The 20,111-nt window shown below is 28.4% G+C and overlaps 1 protein-coding gene across 1 annotated transcript; it reads right to left on the minus strand.

Annotated features, from left to right (window-relative positions):
- Positions 1-758: 758 nt before the first annotated feature.
- Positions 759-3,084, minus strand: LOC114406620 (10 kDa chaperonin, mitochondrial-like). Its single transcript, XM_028369378.1, has 3 exons — positions 2,883-3,084; positions 2,258-2,397; positions 759-1,048 (listed from the first exon to the last, which is right to left on the minus strand). The coding sequence occupies exons 1-3, from the start codon at positions 2,985-2,987 to the stop codon at positions 1,000-1,002; spliced, it is 294 nt and encodes a 97-aa protein (XP_028225179.1). The 5' UTR covers positions 2,988-3,084; the 3' UTR covers positions 759-999.
- Between the last annotated feature and the right edge of the window lie 17,027 nt (positions 3,085-20,111).

Here is a 20,111-nt window from a genome sequence, read left to right on the forward strand (position 1 = left end):
AGTAAAGAGAAAGAAGACTTAATAGAGACAAAGAGAAAACAAAGAAAAATAATGGCTTCATTTCCTTATAAAATCATTTTTCAAAAAAAACTTCAACCAACTTTTTTTTCCTTTTATCGCCAATAAGGAACCTATAATTGGCATTGTCCTCCCACTCCTCCCCCCTTGATTTCCACTTTTTATTGACATTAATAGAAAATTTGAATTTCAAAATTTAAATTTAAATATCATAACTTGTCCATTTAATTAAATATTTTTCAAGAAAATTATTTTAAAATAATTATTAAAATTACAACAAACAACAATTTTAATTCAATGTGCATTGATGAATGTTGTTAGAATTATCAACGTTGTCTAGCAGAATGTAGTAACTGTTTTCTTCTTGATTGTGCTTGAACTTGCATGATAGAAGGGATTAAAAATAAGAGTAAACGACTAATTTATTCTCAAAATTTGTATCTAGTTGTCATTTTAATTTTAGTCCTGAAACTAAGAAAAACTCAAATAAACCACTAAAACTTATGTTATTATTATCACTTAAGTCCAGAACCTAAATCTAAAAAAAAGAAGTTATTTTCAGAAACTTAATTTAAATTCTAAAAATTCACCATTTACTCTAAATAAATTTATCACCTTTACTACGTTGTAAACCCTCTAATATCATATTTAATTCTCATGAATAAAATAAATACATATTTGGAATCCCAATCCACGAGTATGAAACAGAAAAACAATAAATACTCTTATACGTCCTCAAATGTAAGTTAAAAAAACAGAACTATAAATATGTTAAGACAATAAATTTCATGAGCAATAAAATAGTTTTCCCAGTTGTTGCAGAAAATAACATTCATTGTAAGTTTTAAAAAAAAAAGTTAAAGTGTTTTGCTCCACAACAAAATGTTGATTTAGACATCATACATAAAAATCAGAACAGAAAGAAACTCCTCAAATGTAGCAGAACACCTAGCATGTAAATTTCCGCGGATCATTTTGACATCAATCATGCAATGTCCCCAGAATATCATCGTCTCTAAACAGATGATACCTACATAAAAAGCATCTAATTAGCCAAGACTTGAGAAATAGATAGCAGCTATTGCAACAAGGATGAACAACCAACTAATTTATACATCCAATATAATTCATTCACATAGCAAACCATATAGTTCTTCGTGTGTATTAGTGTAAATTTGCTGTCAATGAAACACAGCACAAGAAAAGGGGGGAAATTAATTGGAGGCTATGAGTAGTTCAATATAATTGAAATATTTCTAGAACTAGCAAATCCCTCAAACCTTGATCTTGATTCTTGATATTTTGTCTGTTAACTTGCCACACTCAAATCCCACGAATAGAGAGGGTTTGAGAATGGCAAGTTATCAGGAAAAAAAAAATCCAGACACTTATCCTCTTCCTTAAAACTAATTTTGGATTGTGACTGTGTCTTCTTTTTTTCTTTTTTTCTTTTGGGGGTTGTGGGGTAAGGGTAACAGGTCCTATATTAACAATCACAACAATATCATTTGTAAAGCATGTTACCTATTATCCTAACATTGAGAAAAAAATATGTATTTTCAACATCTCACTGGTTCAAATTATACATTCTTAATACAACATGGAACTGCAAATTTAGTTAAACCCTGAATATTAGCAAACTGAGAATCTAGTAACAAAAAGCAATAAAATTTATTGAATAAAATGCTTAACTTATGATACCAATGCTTTACTTCATTAGAAGTATAGAACTAAGAAACTATTGATAAACTAAAATAACAGCTTCAGTCTAGAAGCTCTATATCTAGGCATAGACAAAAGAAATATCAGATTAAAACATATGACATAGATGAAAAAAGAAATAAAATATACATAATATATGAATCAACAAACAAAGCAAATTTTAAATAATGGACAAACACTATCAAGCATAACATCTCCTTCTTCAATAAGGGTCCACCTTGTATTAATGATTCACAACGAAAACAGTCAACAATAACATTTACTCACTTAGACCTGAAGGGATCAACTTTGTAACAAGAAATGAATTTTCTAGGCATCATGTAGGCAAAACTATCAAAGTTTAAGTGTAATCATCAAAAGAAACAATTTCTTTACAAAAATATAGGACCTCAAGAATAATTCTAGTCCATTCAAACATTTATATCTACCATATTAAACTTCAGGATCAAGTTGAAGAATTGAATGAGGGTAAAAAATAAACTAATAAATAAAACATCATAAAAAAAAAAATACATACTCTTTGTTATCAAGCTTCACCTCAGTTCCCCCATATTCAGGCAAAAGAACAGTATCACCTTCCTTAACAGCCACAGGAATTAGCTTCCCATCCTTACTGTGAAAGCCAGGGCCAACAGCAATAACTTTTCCGGAATTTAGCTAAAGAAAAACATGTAAAAATACATCAACTCAGCAAATGCACTTCAACAAATCAACAATTTAACACAAAATGCATGATTTGCAATGAGAAATTGTCACTTATCAGTCTAAAGAAACTGAAACACTAACTTGGTAAAGACTTTGACCATTTGAACCAAGAAAACTCAAAATCATCAAATTTAATTGTTATTGGAAATACACTAAGACAACTACTCTACAATACAAAGAACCACAGGATCACAATCCAAAAGAAAAAAAAAATTGAACAGCAGGCATCGGCTTAATTAGTACCCATCTGGGTACGATATCATATCACAGTATCACACACAGAAAATTGGAGAACTTAAATACCCCTAAAAAAAGGAGTGCAAATGGAATATGTAAATTTGAACAAATCAAGCCAAGATGAAACTTTGAGATGAAAATCGAAGACCCAAAAGGAGGAATTTAAAAGGGTATGAATGAATTGGATTGGGAGAGTAAACCTTGGAGGATTTCTCGGGTAACAAAATGCCAGCGTTGGTCTTTGATGGAGGCACGATTTTCTCCACCAAAACCCGATTGAACAGTGGAATCAAACGCTTCGCCATTTGGAACACACGCCACGAAACGGAAGGGAGAGAACACCGACAGAACCTCTGGTTGAGAAATTTGAGGTCACTTGTTAGGGTTTTACAAAGGGTTTATGTTCGGTATATTTTAAATATTTGATTTTATGGTTAAATATTTTTTCATCTAAATTAGTATTTTTTTCATTTTCATCTTTTATATCTTTTATTTTTTTTATTTTTTGTCTTAAAACGTTTTAAACAGTATTTTGAATATTAAAAAATGTTTTAAACAATAAAAAATATCATTTAAAATATTTTAGAAAAAAACAAAATAAATATATTTTTATAATGATTAAAACAAGAAAAAAAATTACAACGATAAAATTAAAAAAACATTAAATTACATGACGGAAAAATGTATTAAGCCTTGATTTTATTTTATTTTTGTTTATACAAGGGGATTCTAGAATCTTCACTCGGCGTCCTTTTTTGTTTATTTTTTTTGTTTTCCGTCCATGGTGAATGCTGGGCTGTCTGAATAAATTTCACTTGTTCGAAGTTCAAAAACAAACTTCCACGGAAATACTATTCTCATCCCAGTTTATTCTATTTACACTCCACTTTCTTAAAAAAATATTTTCAAAATACCCTTTTCACAGAAATATGTTCCCGTTGTATAATAATATATACAATGAAAAAAAAAATCTGTTGTGAAAGAGGGCGTTCGATAAAATACAAAACATAAATATACTTTAGTTATCATTAAAGAAAGAAAAAAGTTACTAACGCAATAGCTAATAAAGATTGTTAAGAACTTAAATGTATAAGTTTCTTTTTTTAAAGAAGAAAGAAATGTTATCATTAAAGAATGAAAAATAAAGGTATAGTCATTATTTATTTTATTTTTGGTCAAGAGACATGGAGTTTCTGGGTTGGATTCTTGCCGTGCAAAATCAAATTGAGCTAGTACAGGTTAATCATGGGAGGTACTTTCTGTATTCTTACTATTGGTTTTTTTTTGTTTTAAATTTAGTATTCTCACTATTGTTTCTTGCACTTTCATTTGCATTTTGAAAAGTTCATTCCAGTCATGAATTAGTTAAAATGTAGGAAACAACAGCCGTTAGTCATGCATCCCAAACCCAGGCTAAAATTCTAAAACAATTCAATGTTCTTTGGGGCTCCTCTTCCTTGAATATGACAAGAGTGTTGCTAGGTGCACCGACATTCTTTGAAAATGGCAAAACTGTTAATTTCTCTCCTTACGGATCAAGTTGATCCGTAAAAGACTTACGGATCAACTTAGATCCGTAATTCTTAAAAATCAACTTATAGATCAACTTGATCCATAAAAGACTTACGGATCAAGTTGATCCGTAAGTCTTAAAAATTAATTTACGGATCAACTTGATCCATAAGGGGTATTTTTGTCTTTTCGTGATTAGTGTTGGGTGCACCAGCAATTAGTGGCGGATCCAAGACCCTAAGTTAGTGGATGTAAATTATAAAAAATAAAATCAGTGGATTCAATTATATAAATATAGATAAATAAAATATAAAAATATAAAATTTTATTTACAAATTTAATGAATTTTAAAAAATGAGAGGGTGCAAGTGCACACCCTCAAGTGGCTGTAGGTGCACCACTTCAAACAATAATGTTGAGTGCACCTAGCAGCACTCATATGACAAAAAGAGGTTCTTGCACAAACTACTACAGTTTTCCATCCTGGAGAATTGCAGGCAAACATGACCGTTGACCAGCTCACCCAAAAAAAAAAGGCCAACATGACCATTGAGAAGCCCATATTTCTCAGCAGTTTTCTAACTGGAAGGAAAATCATTATATTAAAGTAAAAAAAAATGTTTGATAAAATGAAATATACACTTCTAAATATAGCTTAACAATTTATATTTTCAATTTGAAATTTTCATTTTAATTTCTTTCCTACCAAAGAAACCTTTATTGAATCCTGCGTGGAATGCTATACATGATTTCTTGATGATGCTAATAACTCTCAAGTTCATTTGCCTAAGAATCTGAATTAAGGATTGAGGGTCAGGAAATTTAATTTTTCTTCTGTTTTTCTGTGTTTAGCATCACTCCTGATTCAATAACCTTAGCATCAATTTTATCATTTGATGAGCTTTTTGCCTTCAAGAGAACTCAACTTTTAAATTTTAAAGTAATCTTTGGTATAACTTTTTTTTTCTTAAGAGTTATTTTAAATTTAGCTGAAAAAAAAAATCTTTAAAAATAAACTAGAATATGATTGTCAAGAAAAAGAGAAGTCAGAAAAAATGTATTTAGCCTTTCTCTTGTTAAGAAAAAGAGAAGTCTGAAAAAATGATATAAAACATTACCCAATTTAACTTCAAAAAAAAAAGGCAAGAAAAGTATATTAGCAAATGAAATAACAAGACTGGCGTTTCCAAAGCCATTCTCCAAAAGCATATATAAAATCCGATGCACATAAAATGTCTGCTATATAACATGTACATGTATAACTTCAACCTAATTGATGAGAGCAAACCATGTTTAAAAATCTTAATAATGATTCAGAAAGACAAATCAAAGGACAAAAAAGAAACCCGGAGAAAAGTGGAATTGGAATAAATCACAGACAGGTTGGCTATAATCATAGTTGATTTGACCACCTTAAACCTAACTAGTTTTCATTAATATAAGTTTTATGACGATTCTCATTGATGATGTTCCATCTTGGCCTCAATCATTCATGTTGTTCCATATGTTAGTGGTTGCTGCGTTATGCAAGAAGAGTAAACAGTAAAATGATTACGTGTATATATAATCTTGTAAGAAATTTTATTCTCATAAAACAGAATCAGGTGTATAACTCTACTTAAATTATAGACCTTGAAAATTGGGAAAATGAATTCTTAGGGGTAAAGGGAGGGTGAAAAGGTTCCCTGGCTCATCTGCACAAATACTTTGCAACCCAATCTTATAATATTCCTGCAGGAACTGTTAGAAAAGCTGCATTAATCAAAGAGTAAATTACACTAAAATTTCTTAGATTTATTTAAATTTCTTTCAATATTCATCATATTTTTGCAACATCGCCCTTCTTAATTATTTGAACGCTCAATTACAATTTTGATTCTCCTAATTTTTCAAATTCATGCTTTGGATTTTAATTATAATATTTTATTCCCTTAATTTTATAAATTTATAATTTTAGTCCTCCTAATAAATTATTAACAAATAAATTTAATTAATTGAGTTATTAAGTTAATTATAAATTAATCAAAATTATTAATTATTAAAAATTAAATAAAAAAATTATTAATCATGATTTTCCATAAGAATGTTCCTCCTTCTTTCCATAGACATCTATTCTACATTCATTATCGCACATAATTCTACTGACAATCATATCACATTAAGGTTAATATTCTTTTATTAACGTTTTTTTAATGTTTATAATATTTATTTAATTATATTTAATTTAATATCTCTAATAACTATAATTATTAGTTAATAATCTATCAAAAGGTCAAATGTTATGATAAAAATCAAAAGTATTGAAATCATAAATTTAAAAAACTAAGAGATCAGATGTTACAGTAATATCTCTTATGCATTAAATCAATTTTTTTTAATTGTTTATAAAATATTATATCGTGTACCTTCATAAGCAAGGTTGTTGTTACCCTTAAAAAAGCAAGAGATTTATTAGTAATTTAAAAAACTTCAAGAATTGTCAGTATAATTTACTCTTAATCAAAATACAGTTGTTCCAGACTTCCAGTTAATAAAAAGGTTTATAGAATACATACATAACCTCGAATTAGGAATCTTATAATATATGGTTGTAAATTTTTAGCTCAAACAGTTATGTAATGCCAACTAATTAATGTGGTAATTTATTGAATAAAATCTAAACTATGTTTTAGTCAGTGTGAATTTTTAGGCATGAATTTTCATCATTAGAGTTAGATAACAAATTAATGAGGTAGCTAGCCAAATTAATGTAGTGATTTGTGAAAAGGGCAGGGAGGCAATAAGGGCTATTTAAGCATGATTACTGATGAACAAAGACCAAAGTTGGGCATTTTTTTAGTGCATAATGACAAGTTTCATGTAGCAGCAGTTATGTCCCAATGATGGTATGAGAAGGGAAAAGGGTCATGGCTTTGACTGAAGAGCTAGGTGCAAAAGAGCTAAAAAGTAAAAATGTAACACCAAAAAGTGGGAAATTCTAGTTGCTTGCGGAGCAAAGAATTCTTTTCTCTAATCATATCGCTTGTACTCATAACGACATTCCCCATCTTTGCATATTTCATCTTTGCTTCTTTCAATCCAAAGCAGAGATGCCACTCAATAACATTTCCCAATCCCCTCTTAGCTAGCACCCAAAATGAGGTGTTGGTGGGTCTAAAACGTGTTAATAAAAACAAAACCAAAAAAGACCACAAAATTAAACACCAACACTGAAAAACTATGTTGCTTAATCACATGACGTTTCTTCAATTTAGGGGGAAAAGGAGAATGTACATCTTCAAACTTTTCTATACGCACAAAATTAGTTGTCTATGAAATATAATGCTTGGTTTGAATATTTTAGAGAGAGCAACAATATAATGCAAAGCATACACACTAGAGCATAGAATTGATCGAAGTCAGGAACACAATTAATTAGAATTTGACAAATAAAAACTAGCAACATGAAAAGCTTCACTTTTTTATTTTTATTTTTTTCGTTAGCATGTATTATGATTCCACTCTTCTATAGAATGTAGGTAGCATATCATATCATGACATTCTAACTTTGATCTTTTTTTTTCACACACGAAGTCTCAAAACCTCATTCTATATTTACCTTTTTCTAGCTCCTCTCCTCTCCACTTCCTACACACGAATTCACTGATATATTTTTGTGTCTCTCTTTATCTGATCTCTTCCACGTACACGCGCACACGCATAATTAACATGATGGGATTTCATATCAACTTCTAATGGAAGCTTGGGTAAGGTGATGATGAAAGGGAAGAAAGAAACATGCAGTCGATGATATTTTAGGGAATGGCACTGCTTGATTTTTTTATTGAAAAAAGTAAAAATATTTATCAGAATACAATTAAATTATATCGAAATTCAATTGACAGATGTTACAAAAAAAATGGAAAAGTCTGGCCTCATTGCATTGGAAAATGAAGGTTTTAGAAGTCAAATGGTTTTTTTATTTCGTGTCAATTTTGTCAGAAATTCATCTTTCATATTATCTATTAATTTACATTATCTTATATATATACCTCCTTCAATGCACAGTACTAGTGTCCCAGTATGTATGATGGACCCTCTGCGTAAGAATCAAAACAACTCTTGCACGGGTGAATGGTACAACTTTTTCACCACAAAAATTATGTACGAGTTACTTTTTTGGAAAATATCATTTCATAAGATAATATTTTAAAATTATTTTAGAAAATTTATTAAATAAAATATTATATTTTAAAATGCAAGTTACAGCATTGTTGACTCATCCATTTCATTGTTGTATCTTTTTTGTCACAAAAGGAAATTAGCTTATCTGTCACATCTAATTTTCATTATCTTTTTATCTTCCTGATTTATCTTAAATTTAATTTTCATTATTAGTAGTAAACTAAACCTTGCTAATCATATACATTCTTATTAGTTAAAATTAAAGTAAGCTATTTAATATCCCTTCAAAAAGGAAAAGCTATGTTATTCAACATACATATTTCCTTCTTATTCAATGGCCTATTGGTCAAGTTGAATGAAACTAATTCAAAAGGTAAAACCCTTCCAACTCCAATTTTTCCTGGGTAGACCCATTAAAACACACTATTATTATTATTTTTTATCAGTAAATACATTACTATATACTCACTTTTTGTATTAACAAGTTAAGGATAACAAAAAAATTATATATTAAATCATCTATAGGCTGTAGTCCGATTATTGCATCATATTTTCCTTTCTCCCTGCAATGCGACCATAATGCTCCAGAGTTGGAAACTAACGTGCACACTACACTTTCATGCACAGATAAAGCCAAAATTTCAGCTTTTAATTATTTTTTCAGCACCAAAACACTTCAGCTTGAACTAGGCCAGGAATAAAATAAAAAGGTATCATATAGTAAAACTAATATTTTTATAAATAAATAATTGTACTAAATACGAAAATAATATATGGAAAATAGAATAAAAGGATAAAATAATATTTTATACATTTTTGGAGGTCACAAATTTATTTTTCTAGTAATTTAAGTAGGCTTAAAAAACATTGAGAATGACTATGGTCCCACTCTCTTCCTCGTGCATGGTCACCTCTTCACTCTGCCCACATAGAAATCGATCGATGGTTAATTAGTATCCTACATTGTGAATATATTTAACTCAAATATAATTATCTCATAAAAACCGTATACCAGATCTTAGGGGAGAAAAGACTCTTTTAGGTTATATTCCTTAAAATTAGTTGAAAAGCTAACTGAAAATTAAAAAATAGAAGCTGAAAAATTAATTTATTAAATAATAAGTATTTAGTAAAATTAGTTACTAAAGTAGCTAAACAATATAAAATGTTTAAAAATAATAAATTATGATTTATTTAATAAAAATAAATAGAAAATTTGATAAATATATTAAGAATAAAAAGAATATAAAAGTTAGAAGCTAAAAACTAGTATTTTGAAAAACATTAATTCAAATAATGTTTAAAAAGAAATTAAAAATTACTGAAAAACTACTAAAAAACTTATTTATCAAAAAAGACAAATGAATTTTTTAACTAATAAAAAAATTAAAAACTAATTAAAATATGTTATCATCAAAATAATGCTAGACAATCCTACAATCCAAGGAACTGTAGATGACCCAAGTTCATAGGCCAAATAAAATCCAAAAACCTAATTATAGGTTGGATTTGCAATTATATGATCTACATATTGGAAATCATATGACAAGTAAATTGGCCCAATTAGACTAATTAGACATATGTCCTTTCCTCTGGAAAGAAACAGAAGAAAGCATGTATGCTTCGTTTATTTTATTCAAGGAATGGAGTATCAATTCCTCCTAACTTTATTTTTTATAAATAAATTGATATTTATAATTTTAATTTTATTTGAATTAGTTTTAAATTTTATGATAACGTTTATAATCAACTCTTTTTTTTAAAAAAATGAGGTATTTCAACTGTTTATTTAATTTGAATTCCAATTATTTATTAGATTTTCTTAATTTAATTTAATAAACATTAAAACATATTAAAAAAACCTCAATCCAGGAAAAAAGAGAGAGAAATCAAACGTGTTTTTGTTTTGGTCCTTATTTTCTTTTTAAACGGTCCTTATATTTTATTTATTTATTTTAGATCTTATAATATTTTGTTCATTTTAAAATAATCTCTTTGAAATGCATTTGATAGAAACTAAAATCAAATGATCTACATATTACAATGACAAAAATGAATCTTTTATAAGAACTATAACAAAATAACAAAGACTAAATCTAAAAGAAGAAATTTTAGAAGGACCAGAAAAACTGAAAAAAGAAGTATATTAAAAGGACACAAACATATTTAAACCTAATAATAATAACTTACAAATGTTGAGATTTAAAGTAAATAAATGGCTGAAATCTATAATCTGTTTGTTAGCAATTTGATCTCAACTTAACTGAAGCAACTAATTATAAAAAAAATTATAAGTATTAATTAAGAATATATCTTTTAACTAATTCTTTCAATATTTTTAAAATAAGTATTATATAAAAATGAATGCATGCATTAATATTTTAAAAATAATAATATGTTTAATCTTTTTGTTTAGTGAGTGAGAAAATTTATAAAAAAAAGATGCAACAAATTATAAAATTATTCTTTATTAAAGAGGTCAATTAGGGTTGAGTGTTATTCTTTGTTTATTTATACGTATATGTGTCTTGGAAAGTTTCTCTCTCTAAACACATGCTTTTAGGTGCCTCATGTCGACTGTGTAGTTTAATTGGTGACTTTTTTTCTTATATTTTGGTTGAGGTGCAAAAATGATCGACTTCCATGTTCTGATTTTCTTCTAAAATAAAAGTGAGCAAGAACATAATCATATCCGGTAAGAAAGTAGCCACTACATGCATTCTGAAATTCACCCCACCTCTTTTATACGTGCCCCACATCAAGCTCCTCTTATTTTGTTCTTCTTCTTTTCAATTATCAGCTTTGGCATCCTCTTCCTCTTCCCTTTTTCGTCTCTTCCACCGTTTCAACTCAATTCACTATCAACAAATTATATGGGCCACTATACATCTACTATACAAGGTTAAATAAACAACTTCTTTTTATTTTTTGAATATTGTTCTTCTTCCCTCTCACTAGTGAAACTAATAAAATGGAGAACCTCCCGTATAATGAATTTATAATTGGAGTAATTACAATTTAATCTCAAACCTATAAACATTTTTTTGTATCAGATCTGTATCCGATATATAATTAGGTTTGGGGGTACTTGATCATGTTCATACCACGTCACAACTTATGTAATAGAGACATCAATTAATTAATTGTGTCACTGTTTATAAACTTTTCTTTACGTATAGTAGGAGTGATTATGTCATTGACTAATGTACCCAATACACAACTTTATTCCTCCTTTTTGACTTAATCATATATGTTCTCAATTATTTTTCTTTTTTTTTTTCTTCATTTTCTTCTTCCTTAAAATAAAGAAAAAGAATGTCTCCGATATTGAATATGCAGTAGTAGTCAATTATTTTAGTAACATAAGTACACATTGTTATCTTATTTTTTTCTGTGAATAGTACACATTGTTATATGGAGTATATAAGAATTAATATTAAACCTTAATCAAGTGTTTGACTTTGTTGGATTGTTGTTCAGTAACTTGATTTATCCATAGGGCATGAATAAATATGTCCAATGCCGTTTTACTACTTTCTCTCACCCAGAGGCTGTTGTGGACCCCTACACCTTCTACCTCTAAAAACATCCATTCTTAAGCATAGGAAATAAATAATAGCATTAATTGTTGAGACTTAGTTGCCCTTGCTCACATATGCTGAATTTGTGAAGGGAGAATCGAACTGATCAATTTCTAGACTTATAAATGAAAATTTTGAAGTGTTTGAACCGCTGTTAAAAAAAGGTGTGTTTGAACCTTAGACTGAATACTAGACTTATAATTAGCTTAAAAGATCAAAATTTGTATAATATTTTAAAATCTTATTAGAGAGTAAAATATATATCTTCATTAATTGCAATGATTAAGAAAATAATTTTAAAATCTTCCAGAAAAAAAAATGCTAAAATAAAATTATTCAGAAATTTTAGGGAAAAAGTGATAACTCAATGATACTTATATATAGCTTTATCTTTTCCTTTTGGTAGAGATGACTAGTCTTAAATTTTGTAAAAATAAAATATTATATTACTTATATATACATGAATTAAAGGCATTAGTTGCCTGCTAAAGGTATAATCATGGTGAATCCAGTGTCAAGGAAGTCAAAGAAATTAACTTTCCTACCATTTTGCTGTTGCTGACACACGTTTGTCTGCTGAAATTTCTACCAAGATGAGATTGAATTGAATATGAAAAGGCTTTTCTCAGATATAATCAAAGACGTAACTCTAATTCTATTTTTCCGGTGGATGAAGTACATGTTTTCCACCTTTTAACAACACGCCAAAATTGGAAAACCCCAAAACAAAGCAAAATTAACATTTGGAAGGAACCAAATTAAGAAGCTTAAATCATGTCATCGTAAGATTTACGTGTAATTCTAATATGGGTAAATGGTCATCAATAACATTGCTAAGGAAAGTTACTTTTGAATCTTTGCAACTATTTATTTCTTTTTATTCTCGTAAGAAACTTTTTGTTTATATAGAAAGAGATGGCTTTTAAAAAAAATATAAAAAAATGACAACTATTATGAGAATATTTTTTAATAATTAATTGCAACTAATAAATTAAAATATGAAAAACTTAAATTTAAAATTTAAAACTTAAAATTAAAATCTCCTATAACTAACCGGTCTTCAAAAAGATCACCAAAACCAAATATTTAAAAGATCAAAATTATCATGTCCTAAAACATCTCAATTATAATATCATTCTTTTTAAATCATGATAATCATTATGTGTGATGTTATGACCTCTATCATCATTGTCACTATAGTCATCATTACAAACAAATTTACATTAATCGTTATTGTTATTTCTGTTATTATCATTATTATCAACGATAATGTTGTGACAACACTTATGATAATGATTGTGAAGTATCCTTCATCATATTTGTAGGTTTGAGGGGTTACAATGGTTTAGTGGTGAAGGGGAGGAAGAAAAATAAAAATCATAAGATCAAATTTTACTACTAATAAAAATTAATAATTAATATTTTTTGATAAAAAATATATATTTATAGGTTTGAATCTTCAATTATCTCGTTAAAACATGATAAATTTAAGTCTTTTATAAGTGCTCTTAATTTGAAGTTGAAGGTTTTTCCTGAATTAGATCATAACTTTATCCTTTTCCCATAATTTCCTTAAAAAAATACATTTGTCATATCTAAATTAAATCAAAGTACTACATAATTATAAACTTTTCTGTTCCTTGCTCCTTTAAATTATATACTTGAGATTTTTATACTATTCAATCAATCAAACCTAAATCAGTACTAGCTCGAGCATTTGAGATTTTATACTAAGTAAAACAATTACAGAAAGCGAGCAAATTATGTCACCACGTGTGACTATCCATCAAATGTACACTCCTCCCTGAAGATCGTGTTCTTGACATGCATTCACAAGAAAGGACAAACGTCTTGAAACACATGTGGAACTAACCAAAAAGGACTTAATGTCATTAAGTTTTTAAATTATATTATAAAATGTAAACATTTTTTCATCATTAAATATTACCTCTATTGAGAACATGATCTAAGTTTTATCTAAAAAGAAAAATCTATTAGCTACAGCATAAAAATATTTTTTGATAAAAAAATTGTAAAAATCAAATAAGTTAATTTAAATGCATATTGAATTTGTGGTTTAGCGCATATATTGAATTATTTTTTCTTAGTATTTTGCTAACGATAACCTCAAAGAATTAGTTTGTTCAAACAGGATTTCCTAAAAAAAACAATATTGTCGTTACACTAACTTTGCTACACAGTACACACACAGATTTGCTATATAATTAATCCTTCAATCATATCTAAAGCAGAAAATGTAATTAACTGTCCAAATTAAGAGTAGGCACATAGACACAAAATAGTCAAATAACCGCAAACTACAATTAACATAGACTTGGGAAATTAGTATAACATAAGATTTCTATGTTTAGATGCTGTAAAAAAAAGATTTCTATGTTTAACATCATGCTTTACAATATTATTTTATAAGAAAAATTAAAGAGGAAAGTAGTCTTGGAAAATTAGTTAAATGCTAGTGATTAGCATGTTTCTATAATCATAGGCTCCATATTGGTTAAACGAATTAAATCATTGAATCTGTAAGCTCTCCATCATCAGTGACAGCTAGTAGATTAGCTAATGTTTCATTTGGTATAAAATGTTTTGAATTGGATTTGCAGTTTTATGTATATATTCTCTTTATATTTTGTGACACATGACGTGTTTTGTAACAAAAAGGAGAAGATCAAATACCGTGATTAATTAAATACTTCAAAATAAGTAGAGATTTATCACTTTTTGAAAGAAAAAAAAAAAAGTAAACAACATATATAACAGTGCGTGAGCACAACATCAATTTTCAATCAAGATATCGCACGCTACTGAGTAAAGGCTCGTATCTTTTCCTTCTGGGGCATATCTTCTTTCAGGAGTGTGAGAATAGAGGCCAAAAGACATTCTCAATAGAGAGAGCACCAGCATGAGTATATATCAATTGAAAAAAAGTAGGAAAAATGTTACGAATACACTCTACTGTTTTTGGTCAATGGAGGGTATTCTTTTGCCAAAAAGTCGAAGACTAATTCATTGAACCATTGAGATTCATATGAAGAATTAACTTCTTTTAATATATAGATGGAAGTTGTTTTCATAAGTACGGTAGATATTCATATTAAAATATTTAAGTCACAATATTATTTATATATTAATCGTCATACCATATTGATAAATATATATTTTATTATAAATCATATTTTTTAATTTTTTAATACATTTTTTTATTATTTATTACTATCTCATTCTCATATCTTTTGGTGTTTTAGTTTTCTTTTCTTTTCAAAATATTTGATGTTTTAGAATTTGAAAGTTTAATTAATGTATTTTTCTCAAAATATTATTTAATGCTCATTGTTAGTGATGTAACTATAAAAAATAAAGCTATTAAATAAGGTTATTTTAATCTAAATATAATGATATTTAGTTTCATTAAATATTTCTTAATTTATGTACAGTAACATTAAACATAAAAAAATATGAGAATGGCATAGTAAGATTTATTAGAAATTATAGTTTTTTACTGGCTCACTTTTTTATTTAATAAATTTGTCTCATAATTTTATAATAATAATATTTAATTTTATTAATAAGTGGTTAGTTTGAATAATATCAAATTTGAACTTCTTAAGTAAAAAATCTTAAATTTAAGTCTTATGAAAAAAAAATTAATTAAAAAAGGAAAATCTTATATAAAAATGTTAAGTCAGGTTCCTACGGTAAAAAAAAATGTAGCTGATCTCTTTCAAAAAGTAGATTAACAAAATGATTCATCTCACATGAGTCTCAGTCCAAGAAACTCAAAACCTCATATCTCTCACCGTCTTTCATTCTTCTCTTACTCATTCCCACTTCTAGTCACAGTACTCAATACCAAGCCAACTCTCTCTTTCTCTCTCTCTCTCTCTCACTGAGTGTGGTGTGGTGTTTTGTTTGTCTATGCCTAGAGACTAGAGTTTTAGTGTTTCTTACTTTCTTTCTCAGAAAAAAAAAACCTTGGCTCTGAAATCTGTACCAAACATTTTTCTATATACTAAGAGAGACTGGCAGCAAGTTCTATGCATGTTATGTTGGCTCTCTCCTTGCATTGACTTTCCTACTCTTCAAACTCCTAGGCTCTCCTACACAAAACCAAAAGGCTTCTTTTCTTTTCTTTTCTTGATAACATAACCACAACCAAAAGGTGGTTGGTTAACTTGTTTCATTTTCATCTCTCTTTTCACACATAAAATAGCAAAACCAAAAGCACAAGAGTGTGTGTTGTAGTTTAGTACCGCCATATTTCCCCCCTATGCGATGATTTGTGTAAAGAGAAACAACAACCAACAAAAAATGAGTTGTGTCATCCTCTTTCTTCTGCTCCTTCTTCTGCTCTTACTATTGAGCACCACCCCATGTCACGCAGCAGCAAGAAAAGCCAGATTTGACACACTCAAAGGTGGTTCTTCTTCTGATGATGAATTCAAATTCAAACCCTCTAATAACTTCCATGGTACTGGCCTTCAAGGAAACACCAATGCACAAAAAGATGGAGACCAAGTTTTTGGTGCAGACAAAAGGAAAGTGTACACAGGACCTAATCCTCTACACAACAGATAAGTTACCTGAAGAGACATATCCACAATATTTCGTGTCCTCAAATCAAATCCTAGTTTTCTTTATTTTCTCCTTTTCTTTTTCTTTATATTAGTATTACCATTTTGAAAGCATTTTTGGTGCTTTATATAAGTCTTTTCCTCCGGTAATTAAGTTCACAGATGTATATGAAAAATTCTTAGGTTTGAGATTATATATTGGTGATGATGAGAGAATATAGTTTAAACTATATATTTTTGAAGATATCATATATAGGATGATGATGATGATGATGAGTTTTCAGATATATGAAAACTATTTTTCTTTTTTTTTGCTTTGTTGTTGTTGGAGAGAATATTGAAGTGCTTTTGGTTAGGTAAAGGTAAGGTAAGGCAATGCCATGATGATGAATGTGTTAATTTGTTTGCATGCCTCAGGATTCTCATCACAGACATCATCAAGTTTTTCTATATTTAGCTAAGGTCTTGCTGGCTTAAGAAGAAAGTGTGTATGACTGGCTAGCCCGCATGTAAATGACAATAATAATACATTATTTTGTAGTGAATATTGTCATATAAACTTTATGTACGTACATTTATTGCATTGTAATCAAAACCCTTGTTTAATTTGATTCAATTTTCTGAAACGAAAATAATTTCTTTCTAAAAGGGTTATTTAGTTGAGGAGAGTGAGAGTCTTTGAATTGTTGTAAAAATATGATATCTGTCTTTAGATTCTTAAAGATAAAAAAAAAATCATTTTTACAATTATTCATAAGTTTATTATGTGTTTGTCTTAGCTTGGTTTTACTTTTCTTCTTCTATGTGGAATAATGCTACTTATTTTAACAAGTTTGTTTTAAATTTGGTCCTCTTTGCCAAAATGTCCATTTCCTTGGTGACAGCAAAATATGATCCTATTTTTTTGTCTTCACTAAGAAAACTTTTATTTTATTTTATAAATTCACTAAGAAAAATTTACTGTTTGAACGACTATGTTTATCTTAATTCCACAATGATCTACATGACCAGAATATATGTATGATTCCACTAACTGGTTTGGTACGTACCACCATAAAGTTTGCCTGCAGCTAAAAATTAAACCTTAATTTCACAAAGTACTCAGGTTTGTGGCAATATGTAGATATATATGTGTATTATTGGGGCCCGAAAATTAGTCAACATATAATTTCATCGATAAAGTTAAAAAAAATTAAAGCTAGTGTCCTGTATACAGTGATTGTTGTAAAATCGACAGTGTGATGAGATGAATTCTGAGCCATGGATCTGCATAAAATTTTTCAACCTACAATAACACTTTTAATCATGAAGCTGAGCAAGAATCAAATGTCCATAGCCGTCCAGTCATCTTAATTTCTCTCTCGTGATTATGAGCCTGGCCCCACGTAAGTTTCATTTTATTTTATTTTATTCTGCCTATGCCAGCCATATATCCACTTACTGAACAGAAAAAAGAAAATCACGTTTAATTATACAATTAATCAATGCATACATATGTGAATATTTACGGCTCAACTAGTCCTTAATTTTTATTTGGTTATATATATACATTAATCATGTTCAATTTAATTAAGTTTCATCATTAATTTCATTAGCTATCCATAATCTAACATATTGCCTTTGTAATGTTTAAAACATTTTTTAAGAGCAGTGCTATTTGTTACGAATAAAAAACAGTACGAATTGCACGAAATAATGACGTGGAAAATATCTTTGTTTTAAACTAAATCTTAACTAAAAAGATTAAAATATATAAATTAAAGATTTTATGAAAAATAACCTTGGTGTAGTTTTTATGAAACTTATTTTCGTACTTAAAAACATTTTTCTTTTTTTATGATACTATTAGTAAAAGTAATTTCCACCAAAAATAATAATTAATTTGTTGTCGAGAATCATAAACACACCCAAAATTATATTTTTTTAATATAATTTATTTCATATATTAAAGTTAATCAGAATTCAAATCATGTACTTATTTGATTTTCATCCTTCTTGGCTTCTTGTCATATTGCAGAAGATATAATTTTTTTTTATACAGAGCATACAATTATTTTATGAGCAGGTATTTTGTCCTTCATCATTCAAACTGTTTTTGTGCAGTGTGAACAATTTCTCTTTGGCTCCAATTGCATCAGAATTATGGATACTCCACAAACAGAAAATTTTGGCATTTAATGCACACTTAAAATAAATCCCCTGTCAATTTCGAGCAGTAATTTGTTGAGATCGGCAATTATTTTAATCGACTATATATACGCCATCGCCACCTCACATTAGTCCTTTCCTAATCTTCCTAGTAGTTCAATAAAAAAATATTGAACACGTTTTAATATTTTCAAAATGTTAAATATATTTATCTTTATTAATTTATTTTTATAAAAATATATAAAGATATAGCATATTGTTCATAAAAAATTAATTATTGAAATTATGATAAATTAAATACATGCACACATATTTTAAAATCTAGAGCCTTAAATTATGACAATAAAATCTATATGTGCTTCTAGTCGTTTAAATAATAAAATTGATGTTATAGAATTTACAACCAATAATTGTGACGTTAAATTGACACATCATCCTTTTAAGCATACCCTCGTTCGAAAAAATCTAGAATTATATACGTTACATAATATTGGCACATATAGCCACATAGGACCTGGATCATATCCTAAAATGAATGCATGGGACAAGAGTAAGATTTGAAATGTTCATAAAAATGACAATTTTGTTAACCGTTGCTAATGAGTAGTGTGCATGAAAAAGAAAGAAAAAAAGAAAAAGAAAGAGAGAAAAACACAAATCTCGCAGCAAGGCAATATATTATAAGATCACCTCACGAGCATGTCAAGTCATTTTCCGGGCAACAGAATGTCACAGTAAACATGAATGCACACGACAAGGCTGGCATTTAAAGTAAGGTTCCACGTTCAGAGAGACTCATATGAGTATCTTTAATGAAATGGAAGCAGCAAGCATTAATGGCACATATGGAGGACAAGAGATTTTTTTTTTCTTTCTTTCCATTTCATTTGAATCTAGAGCTGAATTTCTAACTTTATTTGATTCTTATCCAGTATAAAATTTTCTTAAATCAGTAGTAATTATGTACCGCAAGCAAATTAGACTCTAACACTTGAGAAAAAAAAAAAGTTGAATTTCACTCTCATTTTTGTAGGGCAAGTTGGGTAAAAAGACTCATATTTTAGGACATCTGGGACACACTAGTGCAAAGATTTGCATGCTAGTAGTAGTAGTTGAATTAACTAGGATACGGAGAAAATTTTTACTAGCCATATATTTTACCCAATGCATTGGCACAGAGAGAGGAAGGGAAAGGAGGGTCCATTGTCTATATATATCACAAATATAGTAATTATATCTTTAATTTCTCCATATGGCATATGCATGCTGGATTTGCTGCTGGAGACAAGAATATACTTCGACACATATATAATATCCAGAAGAAATTTATTCCTTACAAGCTTCATTTAATAAAATATGGAAAACGGGGGAGAATTAGGTACAGCTACTTAATTTGTGATATCAAGGTTTAGTGAATTGAATGGAATCCAATATA

Source organism: Glycine soja, chromosome 3, assembly GCF_004193775.1.
Source record: "Glycine soja cultivar W05 chromosome 3, ASM419377v2, whole genome shotgun sequence".
NCBI lineage: Eukaryota > Viridiplantae > Streptophyta > Magnoliopsida > Fabales > Fabaceae > Glycine > Glycine soja.

Bases quoted from the DNA above. Each gene is read 5' to 3' on its own strand.
- LOC114406620 (XM_028369378.1), bottom strand. From the start codon at position 2,987: ATGGCGAAGCGTTTGATTCCACTGTTCAATCGGGTTTTGGTGGAGAAA. The intron at 2,398-2,882 runs GTTTACTCTCCC...GTTTTTCTTTAG, and splicing joins TACCCGAGAAATCCTCCAAG to CTAAATTCCGGAAAAGTTAT. The intron at 1,049-2,257 runs GTATGTATTTTT...CTTTTTATGTAG, and splicing joins GTGAAGCTTGATAACAAAGA to GTATCATCTGTTTAGAGACG.